The 13,946-nt window shown below is 43.5% G+C and overlaps 1 protein-coding gene across 3 annotated transcripts in view; it reads right to left on the minus strand.

Moving 5' to 3' along the window:
- Positions 1-781: 781 nt before the first annotated feature.
- The window catches only part of SCARB1 (scavenger receptor class B member 1), a 58,163-nt gene continuing 44,998 nt past the window's right edge, over positions 782-13,946 (minus strand). Inside the window, exons 9-13 of one of the 3 annotated variants that reach the window (XM_058158476.1) lie at positions 12,907-12,980; positions 12,654-12,705; positions 10,175-10,321; positions 6,959-7,048; positions 6,297-6,446 (exon numbers count right to left, since the gene is read on the minus strand). In XM_058158476.1, the coding sequence (XP_058014459.1) occupies positions 6,342-6,446; positions 6,959-7,048; positions 10,175-10,321; positions 12,654-12,705; positions 12,907-12,980 (468 nt within the window). In that variant the 3' untranslated portion in view covers positions 6,297-6,341. Of the gene's footprint in view, positions 2,722-6,296; positions 6,447-6,958; positions 7,049-10,174; positions 10,322-12,653; positions 12,706-12,906; positions 12,981-13,946 lie in introns of those variants that run through there. The other 2 variants (XM_058158477.1, XM_058158478.1) reach the window with 2 other exon arrangements.

Here is a 13,946-nt window from a genome sequence, read left to right on the forward strand (position 1 = left end):
GGGGAGGGCGAGGGGCAGGGCCAGCCAGTGGTGGGATCACCCGATAGGGAGCCACAGCAGACGGCACAAAGAGCTGCATGCAGCTCTGGAGCCGCAGATTGCCGACACCTGACCTAGTCAATTGGGTGATGTTTAGCCATGGCTTATTGAGAGGCTGAGCTCAGAGAACAGGGCCTCCACCATCTGACGCAAAGGTGATTGTGGGGTCCTCGGACCCAGATATCCCACTTTATCCCGTACAAGAATCTGGACTTTTTCCTAACCTAGATGAATTTCCGATTATATCTGTTTGGGCAATAAAATGAAATGTAAAAATCACAATCCAACATCTCCACCTAGTGGCCAAATGGAGTACTGAAACCCACATCAAAAGCTGTAAACTGATATTCACCTCTCCCCCTTCTTTCTCTTCCTTTCTTCTCACTTCTCTTCCTCTGTCTTCTCTTTCTCTTCTCACTTCTCTCTCCCTCTTTTCTCTAGCCTCTCTCCCTCCTCTTTCTCTTCTCTCTCTTGCCTTTCTTTCTTCTCTCTCACTTCTTTCTCACTCTCTCTCTCTTCTCTCTCCCCTCTCTCTACTTTTGGGACCAGAATTTTTGTTGCTAAGCAAGGAAGTTGTTAGGTGAGTCGCACACCCAATTTTACCACCAATGTGTGTTCAAAGACAAGTCGAAAATCAGGGACTAGCTGTATTTTTTAAGATTTCTGGGAACTCCTCATGGACTTTTTGCTGCAAGGGTGACCATTTCTGGATTGCGCGTAGCTAAAACTCAGACTAAGTGGAGAAGGTTTTTTTTTTTAAATTTATTTGTAATTTTCAAAAAGGGTGAAAAGTTATTATACTAGTGTGTTCAGTGTGATGAAGGTGGAAGCTTGATTTTTTTTCCAATTATTATTCTCTTTGTTGCCTTTCTCTTCTTTTTCTTTTCCTTTTCTTTTTCTGCACCTTCCTAATGTTTGTTTTATTAGTTTAGTTTGTATTAGTCTTCGTTACGCTTTTTTTTAAAAAAGGTGAATAAAATTATTTGCTTCCTTTTTCTTTTTTTTTAAAAAAAAGAGGAGGTGCTTGCTGAAAAAGGCAGAATGAACTTTGGGGGTGCCAGGGTCTCCCCTGGAAGGAGATTCATGTGTTGAGTTTCAAGAGTTCACAGTGAAAAGGTTTGTTCCCTGGGCAAAGACATACACACACACACACCCCTGCCGCAATGTCTATTTCCAGCTGGTTTGTCTGGATGTTGTGCTGGTGCTTCTAAATACTGATAGATTGTCGGCGAAAACTGAGATACGTTTCCAGGCCCAGACCAAGCAGGAACAGATCATCTGCATCCACAAATTTGCACTCGGTTGATTTTTTGTCTTCATGTGTGCTACGCGGTGCTAGAATTGAACAACCGCTTGTATAGCTGTGCGCCAGCAAGCTGTCGCATCAAAAAGGGAAAGAGGCTACAATTAAAGGATCTTTTACAGACACAACAATCGCACAGCTATGTGAACGGCCCCATAGGTAAAAATGGAATGTGAGAATGGCCTTGCGAGAAAAGGACCCAGAGACGCTGCCAAGGAGATGGTTGGATAAGGGACTGCTGAGCCCTCAGCTGCATAATGGGTGGAGAATGAGAGGGAACCCTCCCTAGTTTCTTAAGCTGTAAAGCATGAGGTGATAATGGCATGTGGGAAAGGCCTTGGAAGACAGGGCCAAGAGATGCTGCCAAGGGGCTAGTCAGATAAGAGGGTGCTTAGCCCTCAGCTGCATAACGGGTGGAGAATGAGGATTAGAAGGGACCCTCCCTAGTTTCTCATCCTGTAAAGGAGATGGCTGTAATAGAATGTGGTAAAGATTCTAGGGAGAAGAGATGTGTAGGAGACGACCAGGCTGAATCTGAGGGAGAGGGATCAAACACAACCTTGAATTCCTTTCTTAACTTCCCCTTGACTGTTAATAGCTCAGATTCTTGTAGAGAGCTTAAGCTTCCTATAAAATCATTACACTCATTTGAATTTGCTTGGCGCCTGAGTGGATGCTGCCAAGGGAAAAATTAGATAATGGCCTGCTTAGCCCACAGATGGATAACTGGGTGGAGAAAGATGCTCAGAAGAGGTCCTCCCAAATTTCTCAGGGTGCAAAGGAGACAGCGGGAGAATTGTGCTTTTAAACTTGCAAGTTTCTGTTGATGTAGCCTTACAAGAAAAGTAAAATTAACTTGTGTGGTTGTGTTTCCTGTCTGTTTTATATGGTAAGGCTGACAGTGGGCAATCCCCTCTAAGAAGGATCAAAGGACTTTCTGGGGACAAGAAGCTGGAAATGACCCAGCAAAGGATGGGGAGAATAATTTGAAGTCTTTGCTTGGCCGCTCCAAGGGTTCTCCATCAGTCTTCCAACTCCGAGGTTGCCGTTGAGGTTCTTCAAGTCTTGGCATGAGAAAAAAAACAACCTGGAGTAGGCTGGGTGCTTGGGGAAAGGGTCCCCAAGTCCTTCCCAGAGGCAACACAGTCTTTTAAGTCTCCAATGGGGTCATCTATTCCCTTTCATTTCCCCCCCTCCCATCTGCAAGTAAGCAGATTCGATAAAAATGAACTTGAGATCCTTCACAAGAAGGAACTGAGGCCTTATCAGGTATTGCTGCTATCGTGGCCTGTGATTGTTGGGTCTTCCTGCAGAAGTGGGCTTGTTTCTGAAGCTTCCTGACCATTGGGCATTTGCGAAGTCCTTGTCACCACTTTTCTCTAAAAAAAAGAGAAGTTAGTTAGAATTTGCACCGATCCTGAAATATGAGAGGTTGGGTTGATTTCTCAGCTGAGCCAACTTCCCATTGTGACCTCTCATCCTTTCCCACATTCTACCAACCAGAAGGGCTGGCCTGGTTCCTCTGCAACTGAATCCTGTGGTTTAGCTCATTATCCTTCAGAGATAATGGAACAAACCAAGATCATCTCCCATCATGGTTTAAAAACTGCAGCATCAAGCTCTCCGCAGAGTCTCTGGGGTTGGAGAAGAGAATCTAACGTGATGCTCCTGAATCTTACCGCCTGTTGTTTAATTAAATAAATCAAACCAAACCAAGTTGGTTTAATTAGAGTTCAAGGAATTCGATTGATTGGATTCAAACAAGCCATAGCTTGAATCTGGTTTGTGTCTACAAACCACCGTTTTATGGTTATATCAATATTGATCATTTAAAGAGGAAGCCCAAATTAATTTCCTGTTGAGAGAAACATGGCGGAGACCAGCTTTGAGAGTGTGATGAGGCCGCACTTTGGCCAAGCAGCCAATGTGATTGGCTCTCCCAATCTTTCTTTTCCTGATTTCTTTTCTAAGGACTGAGGAATGTCAACAATCTCTTATTCAAGGGTTCTTTTGAATAAGGTAGTAAACACACAGCAATGGGTCCTTTGGTCTCACAGGTTTAAGAAATATGCCAAGTGGACCAACATCTGAAGGTCTCTCTTTGATGCAACACAGAGCAATTACTCTGGGTTGTTAATAAAGCAATAGCAATCGCCCTTAGACTTATATACCGCTTCAGAGTGCTTTACAGCCCTCTCTAAGCGGTTTGCAGAGTCAGCCTCTTGCCCCCAACAATCTTGGTCCTCATTTTACCCACCTTGGAAGGATGGAAAGCTGAGTCAACCTTGAGCCGGTCAGGATCAAACTGTTGGCAGTGGGCAGAATTAGCCTGCAGTACTGCATTATAACCACTGTGCCACCACGACTCCATAAAGGAGAATATTTGTAGCTCGGCACTGAAATGAGGGATTCTTGAGGCCCTCTGAGCTTGGTTGTTTTCTTGCAGATGTTTCATGATCCAGCTGGGTAATATCATCAACAGAGGAGGAGGAAGAGGAGGAGGAGGAGGAGGACTACTGTGGAGCCCTTAGTGTTCTCTGAGCTTGGTTGTTTTCTTGCAGACATTTCATGACCCAACTAGGTAGCATTATCAGTACTCGTTTGGGTCTGCACGAAAACAACCAAGCTCAGAGAGCACCAAGGACCACACTGTTGTTGTTGTCCTCTTCCTCCATCACCTCCTCCTCCTCCTCCTCCTCCTCCCATTGATGATGTTACCTAGCTGGATGTCTGCAAGAGAACCACCAAGCTCAGAGAGTACCAAGAATCCCTCTGGGTTGTCAACCCGCCAGGTTTTCCATTCTCAAGATCCAAAGCCCTCCACGGGCAGATGACTGGCTAAAGCACAATGCTTCTTTGCAATTTGCAGAATCCTTATCAACTCCCTGCCACAAGATTATTCTAGTTGCTACATTTAGGGAGTACAAGAAATCCTCCATTTACGACTGTAGCCGAGTCCAGAATTACCACCAGAAGTCATGCTAGCCATTAAGTGAGTCATTGATTTTATAATTTTTTTCCAGTGGCCATCAAGAAAATGCCATAGTAATTAAGCAAAACTTGTCTGAAATGGATGTGGGTTTTTTTTTTCTTTTTGCCAGAAATCAGCTGGTATCTGGCAAAAAAACAAAAATCCTCACAAAACATTGTACAGTAGTGGCCAAAGTTGTGGAAACCTTTTGGGAAAAGTGTATTTTTGAGGTTTGATGGCTAATAATACCATTTTTTTTCTGGAGTTTCAGGATAATCCTATTCCACTGCTGGAATGGCCTGGGAATAGCCCAGACCTTCACCCAATTGAAAATCTATGGAGCCGACTAAAGAAACTGGTTAGTCAGAAGTGATCCAGAAATAAACCCAGTTCATAGAAGCCATCCTTCAATCTTGGTTTCACATTATAACAGCTGCAGAACTAAAACACTTGGGAAGACATTGTAAGGCTATAATTCATGCTAAAGGTTACCCAATGAAGTATTAACTGACATGGTGATAATTTTTATATATCTCATTTTTTCTATGTGTTTCCCTTCTTTTCTTCATCCTGTAACTGCTTGTTGTGTCTTGTCCGCTCTCACCGCAGCCGGGGTCTGCTTATCTGCTCCCGAACACGGAGGAATGTATGCCTCCCGGCCCCAGTTCTGGCTCCATGCCCAGACAAGCTGCAGAGGAGGGGGCACCTCCCGGTCCCAGCCCTGGCTCCATGCCCAAGCAGGCTGCAGAGGAGGGAGCATCCCCCGGCCCCAGCCCTGGCTCCATGCCCAGGCAAACGGAGCAGCTAGACCCCTCCCCCTCCTCCACAGCATGTGAGCCTGAGGAAGGTTTATTTCCAACAGCTGCTGATTGGAGTGACCCTCGCATCAGAAGACTGGATAGGCGGAGGCAACAGAAGGAAGGGAGGGGCAGGCCTTAATGAGTGCTGAGTCATGGAGCCACACCCCATGGCCTATATAAAGGATCTGCTTTCTGGCAGTCTCTGAGTCAGGCAAAGTCGAACTTATCTTGCTGAAGTCACTTACTGGTCTCCTGCCTGCTCTGAGGACTTTGCTAGGACTTTGGGCAGAGCTGCAGAGGCAAGCCTGATTCGGATTTCCCTGACCCGGCCGTCAGCGGAGGAGTGGGACACGACACTGCTATTCTAATAGCAAAATCCTTCATAAAAGTTATTACATTACGTTCTTGATTAAATTATCTTTCCATCGATATATAATTTTATGGTACTACTACTCCCCAAAAAAGTGGTGTTATTAGCTAGTTTTAGAAAATACACTTTTCCCAAAAGGCTTCCACAATTTTGGCCACTACTGTACAGCTTGTAGACGGTGGGATGCTGCAATTAGCTGAAAATGCAGGCTTGTTGCCAAGCAGCCAAAAGATGATAATGGGACTGTCAGAACTTCGAATCTGAGTCTTAAGCAGCTTCGGGGAAGGCCACTGGTAACTTGGAATGGTCGTAAATCGAGGATTTTCTGTATCTTCATTTTTTCTGATTGGGGAAAAGTCACCCAGAGGTCTCTCAGGGGCAGGTGTTGGGTGGGGGGGGCCTTCAGCTTGACAGATATCAATCCTATGAAATTTCATATACTATTTTTTAGAAAGGGGTTCAAAGGGTGGTTAGTCGGGTCCCGAGCGTTACGCCATCCGAGGCTTAGCGAAGCAACGAACTCCAGAGGCGGATCGAGTCTTCCAATTTTTTCATTGGTCTGTATCAAGAGACGGGGTGAGGGGAGGGGGAAGAAGTCCCAGCGGATTAAGTGGGTTATTATATGAGTGAGGCGATGATAAAGTTAGGGGCAGCACATTAAAAAGCAGAAGCCGTTGGCTAAGATTAACTGCCGTGAAGACAAAATGTTTTTTTAAAGCAGCAAGCCATTCCAGCAGCCGTTTTAAAACCCTGAGGAGGTTTGAAAAGTGAGTCAAGTTACGTTTTGTTGTTAAACCGCGAATTTGACATTACCTTTTGGGGGTTTTTTGGTTTGGTTTTTTTTCAGATCTCCGCCTACTATTTCATCTCCATCCATTGCAAGCTGGCTTTTTTCCTGGAGGCAGGGATTGCCCCTCTAGGTCCTGAGTTTTTATTACTACGCCAAAATAAAAAGCTTTTGCCCTAGAAAATAATTAGCCTGGTTTAAAACAGTTTAGAGTAGTTTTATAAGGACATTTATGTTACTGATTGAAGGAAGGAAGAAGATGCGGTTCAACGGTTTTATTGGTTAGGTTATGGTCTTTTTAAATTAACTTTAGGAGGTCAGTTGAATTGTTCTAATTTAAGCACATTTAAACACATTTAGGTTTATCATTTTAAATATGATTTAAAAGTGATTAAGAAGCGATTTATTGTTAGACGGTGGGGGTGTGCGATATATTTTCAGTCTTTCGAGTGCCCAGGCAGGTGGGCTGAAAGCCATGCTACAAAAACAACAAGGAGTACACAAACACACACAATTAAAGTTGACAAACGTTGCTTAATATTGTGAAAAGATTCCTGTAACATTCAACAGATGAGTTAGGGAAGCTTGTAATGTTTGTTTTGAGCAATGCGAGAGAGATCAGAAGAGAAGAATTCTCAGCTAGACATCTATTTTTTTTTCCAGCGTGATCCACTGAAGGATCTCTTACCAAAGGACCGTGATACCCATAATTAATATCAGATCTAGGTGGAATCTGTATGGCAACCGACCGATCCTTTTGCCGTGAAAGATTCAATGTCTGTTGAGGAAGTAAACAGGTTCAACGTGAACACCAGAAGATAATAAGGTTTAGAAAGTTTGCTTTGCTTTTTAGCCTCTTTTCTCAACCAGCGTCGAAACGATTGCCAGGTAGCCAGATTTAATCAGAAAAGATTCAGTGTCTGTTGAGGAAGTAAACAGGTCCAACGTGAACACCAGAAGATAATAAGGTTTAGAAAGTTTGCTTTGCTTTTTAGCCTCTCTTCTCAACCAGCGTCGAAACGATTGCCAGGTAGCCAGATTTAATCAGAAAAGATTCAGAAACTTGCAGAAAACCTCATAAAGCTTTAATCATCTTCTTTTAATGACCCCATAATCCCTTGCAGGGTGGAGTCTGGGCAACTGAATGGAGCTGGGATGCCCTTCCTGTTGCCAATGCGGAGTTTCGTTTGGCAGATATATTCTCATAGTGCCCAGAGGGAGAAATACCTGCCTCTACATAGGATTGAACTCGCAGCTTCCTGATTGTGAGGCGAGAGCTCCACCTCTAGGCCACTCCTCCTCCTGACACCACTCCTGATAAAACTTTAATGCCCACCCAAAACATTCTGTGACTGGACACTGGAGGAAGGATGGGGTCTCCTTTTCCAAAAAGCCACTAGCAGGGAAGAGAAACCTTTTCAACCAACAAACTGCTGAAATGAGGTTACTCGATTGCAGAACAGAGAATAACAGAGTTGGAAGGGACCTTGGAGGTCTTCTAGTCTGACCCCCAACCCCCCACCCTGCCAAAGGATTTGTACACTATTGACCCGACCTCATGAGAGGTCAGATGCAACAGGAGGTTTCTTGAGGTCATTAGACACAGCTTGTGACTTTGAGGACTTGCAACTTCCAAAGAAATAGGAGAGGTTGAGAAACACCGCCTTAAATTGATTTTGGTTTTACTGATTAGATTGAATCGTTGTTATAGAAATGGCTACTTTATACTATTATGGAAAGTAAAAAAATTGAGGTTCGATGTTAATGCTTTGTTCTTCTGCAATAAAGGAATTCGGTGCCTCTTTTCTCTTCTCTTCTCTTCTCTTCTCTTCTCTTCTCTCCATTTCCCCTTCTTCTCACTTTTCTTTCTCCCCTCCACCATTGTGTCCTATTATTTGTTTTTGTAGGTCTGTATTTTAGTTATAATCAAGTAAAATGTTATTAAAATTTGAAAAAAAGATAAAAATAAAAGGGGAACGCCGCCTTAAATCATCACCCGCTGCAGACTGTAGCCCAGAGCTGCTCCTCAGAGGTTACACGGGATAAAAAAACAGCCAGATGAACTCTTACAGGCTTCCAAAATTCATAACTTCTTATGTATCGAGAGAAGAGGGAAACTGCTAATTCCCTGGGGCAGAATTAAGGGGATTGTTCCTTCAATTATTGCAAGTAGTCCTCGACTTATGACCAGAATTTAGCCCAAAATCTATGCTGTAGAGACATGCGTTAAGTGAGTTTGGCCCCATTTTATGACATTTATTGCAGCAATTATTAAGTGAATCACTGCAATTGTTAAATTAGTAACAGCATTGTTAAGTGAATCCGGCCTTCCCCATGGACTTGGCTTGTCGGAAGGTCGCAAAAGGGGATCACGTGACCCCGGGGACATTGCAAGCGTCGTAAATACGAATCAGTTGTGCCAAGAGTCTGAATTTTGATCACGTGACCCTGGGGATGCTGCAGCGGTCGTTAAGTGTGAAGAATGGTCATTTTTTTCAGTGCTGTTATAACTTCAAACAGTCACTAAACGAACTGTTGTAATTTGAGGACTACCTGTATTTAATTAAGGCACTGCCATTCTTCTGTCCGAGGGATCAGTCACTCTCGGATTTGGTTCAAGGAGTTAATATCTCCATCTGCAGCTCCAGCTGACATGGCTGTTAGTGGGTACCTACAAAACTTGAACGCCTAACAACTTGCAATATTAATTATGCAGTTTGTTTGTTTGTTTGATTGATTATCCTAGTGTTCGGGAGGCAACTTCTGACTCCTTTTGCTGTTTTTAATACCAAATCGACACCACAATGACAACTCTCGGACTACAGCTTGTGAGATCCGTATGGTGCCTGGGGAAAAAAGAAAAACTTAACAGGAAGGAACATCTGTTAGAAGAAGGCTCTTTCTGGTTTTGATGGCTACTTCCAAAATGCAAGCTGAGCTTCCAAATCACAACTGGCACAAATAAAAGCTGCTTCTTCTTCATTTGATGGCTCTGGATTTTGGCCGTTCCTGAAGGGAATCAGGGATCTTCTACTATGTTCTCTTTGAGGGACACCTTGAATTTTGTGTTGAGCTTAAAGCACAAATAAAATCACAACTAAAGCACAGATAAAAGCTGCTTCTTCTTCATTTGACGGCTCTGGATTTTGGCGTTCCTGAAGGAATCAGGATCTTCTACTATGTTCTCTTTGAGGGACACCTTGGATTTTGTGTTGAGCTTAAAGCACAAATAAAATCACAACTAAAGCACAGATAAAAGCTGCTTCTTCTTCATTTGATGGCTCTGGATTTTGGCCGTTCCTGAAGGGAATCAGGGATCTTCTACTATGTTCTCTTTGAGGGACACCTTGGATTTTGTGTTGAGCTTCCTGGTGGAGATGTCTTCTAATCTTCTGGGAGGTCCCTAGCTGACTGTCAGGGTTCCAACACTGACACTGACCTTAAAACCACAGTTGAACTTCAAGAATGAAGCTTTCCTCCTTTGGATTGAACCATCCTGTCTCAAAGAGAAAGAGGTAGCAGCTCAAACTGGGTAGGCGGACAGAAGGAGGACAGCATACCCAGCCTTGTAGAAAGCCAACTTTCGGTGGGAGGGAAACCAAAGAGAATTATCGCCATCTTGCTGAAAAGCTCTCAAGGAGAAGTTCAGCAAGAGTCACATTATCCAGTTTTGCTGAGACCAGCTCCAAGTTTCTTGTCTGTCTGTTTGTTTGTTTTTTAAAAATGCTTTCTGTGCAAACTCAAGAAGTTTAGAAGAAGAAAACAAGTAGCATTTGGACAAAGAGGGAAGTCATCGTCTGACTGACAGCAGGGAGGGTCAGAACACGGAAGAGACACAACAACAACAACAACAACAACGTTATAAGGAAGGAGACCAGCAGATCAAAGGTCATTTGGTGCCTACCTTGCTCCTCAGCCCAACTAAGCCAGCTGCCAAGAGCAGAAGGCCTCCTAAGCCCATGAGGCAGAACTTCAGGTATTCCAGCAATGAAGGAATGGTGATCAGATGGGTGTAGTAGTCTTGCAAAACGTCTCCTACAACCTCCCCACTCTGTTCAGAACAAAGAAACACAACAGAGAGTGTTTTTCCTTACCCACAAGATTTTATTTGCCTGCAAGAGGCAGGATTCTTAGCCATGTGGGAGAAGAACATGGCTGAATCCAAGGAAATAGCCTGTGATGACCCGGGGCAGGGCACGAAGGTAACACAGCCAAAGAACCTGTATGAGTCCCTTTATTGGCACCAACTTTGCCCCCAACCTCTTGTTTACTCCTGCCTGGAGAAACACTCTCCCACAAACCTGCATCCAGTGGCAATAATTCCAGCAAGACAAGATAAGCACACAGAAGCAGGGCCCTAATTCAAAATTCAAAGTTGTACAGGCCACAACTCTCAGCACCAGATTAATTCAGTGTTTGTTCCCGACAAACGTCCCTCACAACTGTCTCTCCTTTAAACTCCATCCCCAGGTGTGCCTTGTGAAGGGAATTGGGGCCTGCTCCTTCCTCCTAAGCCACGCAATCCACATTGCTCTGTTCTGCGTTCTTCCCTGTGCACCCTAGGATCAGGAGGGGGTGAGCCTTGGTCTTCATCTGAACCCTCTCTCCCTTGTTCTACCTCTCCCCTGCTCTGCCCAGTCTGACTTTGCCCTTCCCCAGTTTCCTCCACAGCCAATGGAGCCACTCTCTCGCTCTCTGCTCTCTGTCTGCTGTTCGTCTGCCATCTCAGAGTCAGACTCCTATGGGGGCATGACAGAAATAATCAACATCCAACTTGCTTTCCATGGTTTAGCTTGAGGGTTGGTGAGGGATCCTTTTTGGCTTTGCATTCCAGGTGGATCTTCCCCCCCACCCTGTCCATCCCACCTTGTTCTCGGCAAAAGGATAATTTGTCTAATTTGCTCCTCTTGGTGGATTGTCCTTCGGGACCCCAACTTCCATCCACATGGGGTCCCCTTTCACTCAGATTTGGTTTAGATTAGAATGTTCAGATCCCTTCTATGACATCACAGCAGTTTAGCCAATGGTGGACCAGAATTCTCACCAACCACAAAACTTTGCTTGAAAGAAATTTTTGATTTGTGTTCAAACAGTAGGATAAGTCAGAGCAAAATTCAGCTACCAAGTGTGAAATAAACCATTATACAGTAGTGGCTAAAATTGTGGAAACCTTTTGGGAAAAGTGTATTTCTAAAACTAGCTAATAACACCATTTTTGGGGGGAGCAGTACCATAAAATTATGTATCAATGGAAAGATAATTTAATCAAGAATGTAATGCAATAACCTTTGTGAAGGATTTAATATTAGAATAGCAGTTACAGTATAAAGAAGAAAAGTGAAACATGTAGAAAAAACGAGATATACAAAAATTATCACCATGTCAGTTAATACTCAGTTGGGTAACCTTTAGCGTGAATTATGGCCTTACAACATCTTCCCGTGGAGTGAACCAAGTCTTTTAGTTCTGCAGCTGTTATAATGTGAAACCAAGATTGAAGGATTGCTTCTATTAAATGGGTTTTATTGCTAGGTCGCTTCTGACTAACCAGTTTCTTGAGTCGGCACCATAGATTTTCAATTGGGTGAAGGTCTGGGCTATTCCCAGGCCATTCCAGCAGTGGAATAGGATTAACTTGAAATTCCAACAAAAGAAGTGGTGTTATTAGCCATCAAATCTCAAAAATATACTTTTCCCAAAAGGTTTCCACAATTTTGGCCACTACTGTATATAAAAAAGACTATTGTGCAAGATTACCAATTTAAGTAATGAATATTTAGATAAAGAGAGAGAGGGAGAGCAGGAGGGAGGAAGGGAGGAAGGAGAGAGAGAAAGAGGGAGGGAGGAAGGGAGGGAGGGAGGGAAGGAAGGAAGGAAGGAAGGAAGGAAGGAAGGAAGGAAGGAAGGAAGGAAGGAAGGAAGGAAGGAAAAAAAGAGAGAGGGAGGTTAACCTGATTAAAAGTTAATGTAAACGATATACCTCTTCTCAGAAGGTGTTCTCTCTCTCTCTCTCTCTCTCTCTCTCCCACCTCTCTCTGTGTATTTGTATGTATGTATGTATGTATGTATCAGTGGTGGGTTTCCAATTTTTTACTACCAGTTCTGTGGGTGTGGCTTGGTGGGCGTGGCAGGGGAAGGATACTGTAAAATCTCCATTCCCATCCCACTCCAGGGGAAGGTTACTGCAAAATCCCCATTTCCTCCCAATCAGCTGGGACTCGGGAGGCAGAGAATAGATGGGGGCGGGCCAGTCAGACTTCAAAATTTCTGCTACTGGTTCTCTAGAACTGATCAGAACCTGCTGAAACCCACTTCTGGTATGTATGTATGTATGTATGTATGTGTGTGTGTGTGTGTAAGCATGCAGACAGACCCACACTTACCTCGGAAAACCAAATCATGGGTAAAACCACAGGCTTAATCTGTCCGGTTTGCCTGGATAAATCAAGAAAGAAGACTCCCTTCAGAATCACGTGGTCCACCCCCTTGTGCCCCCTTTTCAGTCTGAGTCTCGGGCTCTGTAAGGGCCATTGTTCCGCCAACTCAGTCTTGGCTGCCCAGCTCCCTGGCGAGGGATTAAGAGGATTGGCAGAAGAGCCAAAGAAATCCCCTCCCCTCGCTTGGCCCACAACCTACCAGATGCCAGAGACGTGTTTTATGAACAGATTCAGTTGTATTTTGACCGAACAGTTCATGGGAATTCCCGTCAGCTGCAAAAAAAGAAGAAACGGATTTAGTTGTTTTGGTTACAAAGATCCCATTGATATTTTTCCCCTTTGGTGAGGTGTCCGAAGCCTCTCTAAGCGAGGCGTTGTATTCGACGAAATCTTACACCCCCCAAAATTAGCAAAAGGAATGTAATCAGGCCACCCGGGGAACAAACGGACAAAAATCACCCCACAATTTGGCACGCACGGAGCTACACACGCATAATCGTTTCATAGTTCCCATCACCAATCTCTTTCCACTTATGACTGTATGACTATAACTTGTTGCTGGCAATCCTTATGATTTATATTGATATATTGATCATCAATTGTGTTGTAAATGTTGTACCTTGATGAACGTATCTTTTCTTTTATGTACACTGAGAGCATATGCACCAAGACAAATTCCTTGTGTGTCCAATCACACTTGGCCAATAAAAAAAATTCTATTCTATTCTATTCTATTCTATTCTATTTTAAAGTTATTGGTTTTAATGGGGTTCTTAGTATTTATATTGTTTTTTATCAATCTGGCTATTGAATAAGTTTTTTATGTCTGATTTTAAATTGTATTTATATGTTTGTTTTTAATTGCCTGTGAACCGCCCTGAGTCCCTAGGGAGATAGGGCGGTATATAAATCTGAAAAATAAATAAATAAATAAATAAATATGACCGTTGCCACATCCCCATGGTCACGGGATCGAAATTCAGATGCTTGGCCACTGACTCATATTTGTGATGGTCGCAGTGTCCTGGGACAATGTGATTCCCTTTTGCGACCTTCTGACGAGCAAAGTCCATGAGGAAGCCACATTCAATTAACAATCATGTTACTAATGGTTAATTAGTAACTACTAACTAGTTAGTGGCTAAAATTGTGGAAACCTTTTGGGAAAAGTGTATTTCTAAAACTAGCTAATAACACCATTTTTGGGGGGAGCAGTACCATAAAATTATGTATCAATGG

Source organism: Ahaetulla prasina, chromosome 15, assembly GCF_028640845.1.
Source record: "Ahaetulla prasina isolate Xishuangbanna chromosome 15, ASM2864084v1, whole genome shotgun sequence".
Lineage (NCBI taxonomy): Eukaryota > Metazoa > Chordata > Lepidosauria > Squamata > Colubridae > Ahaetulla > Ahaetulla prasina.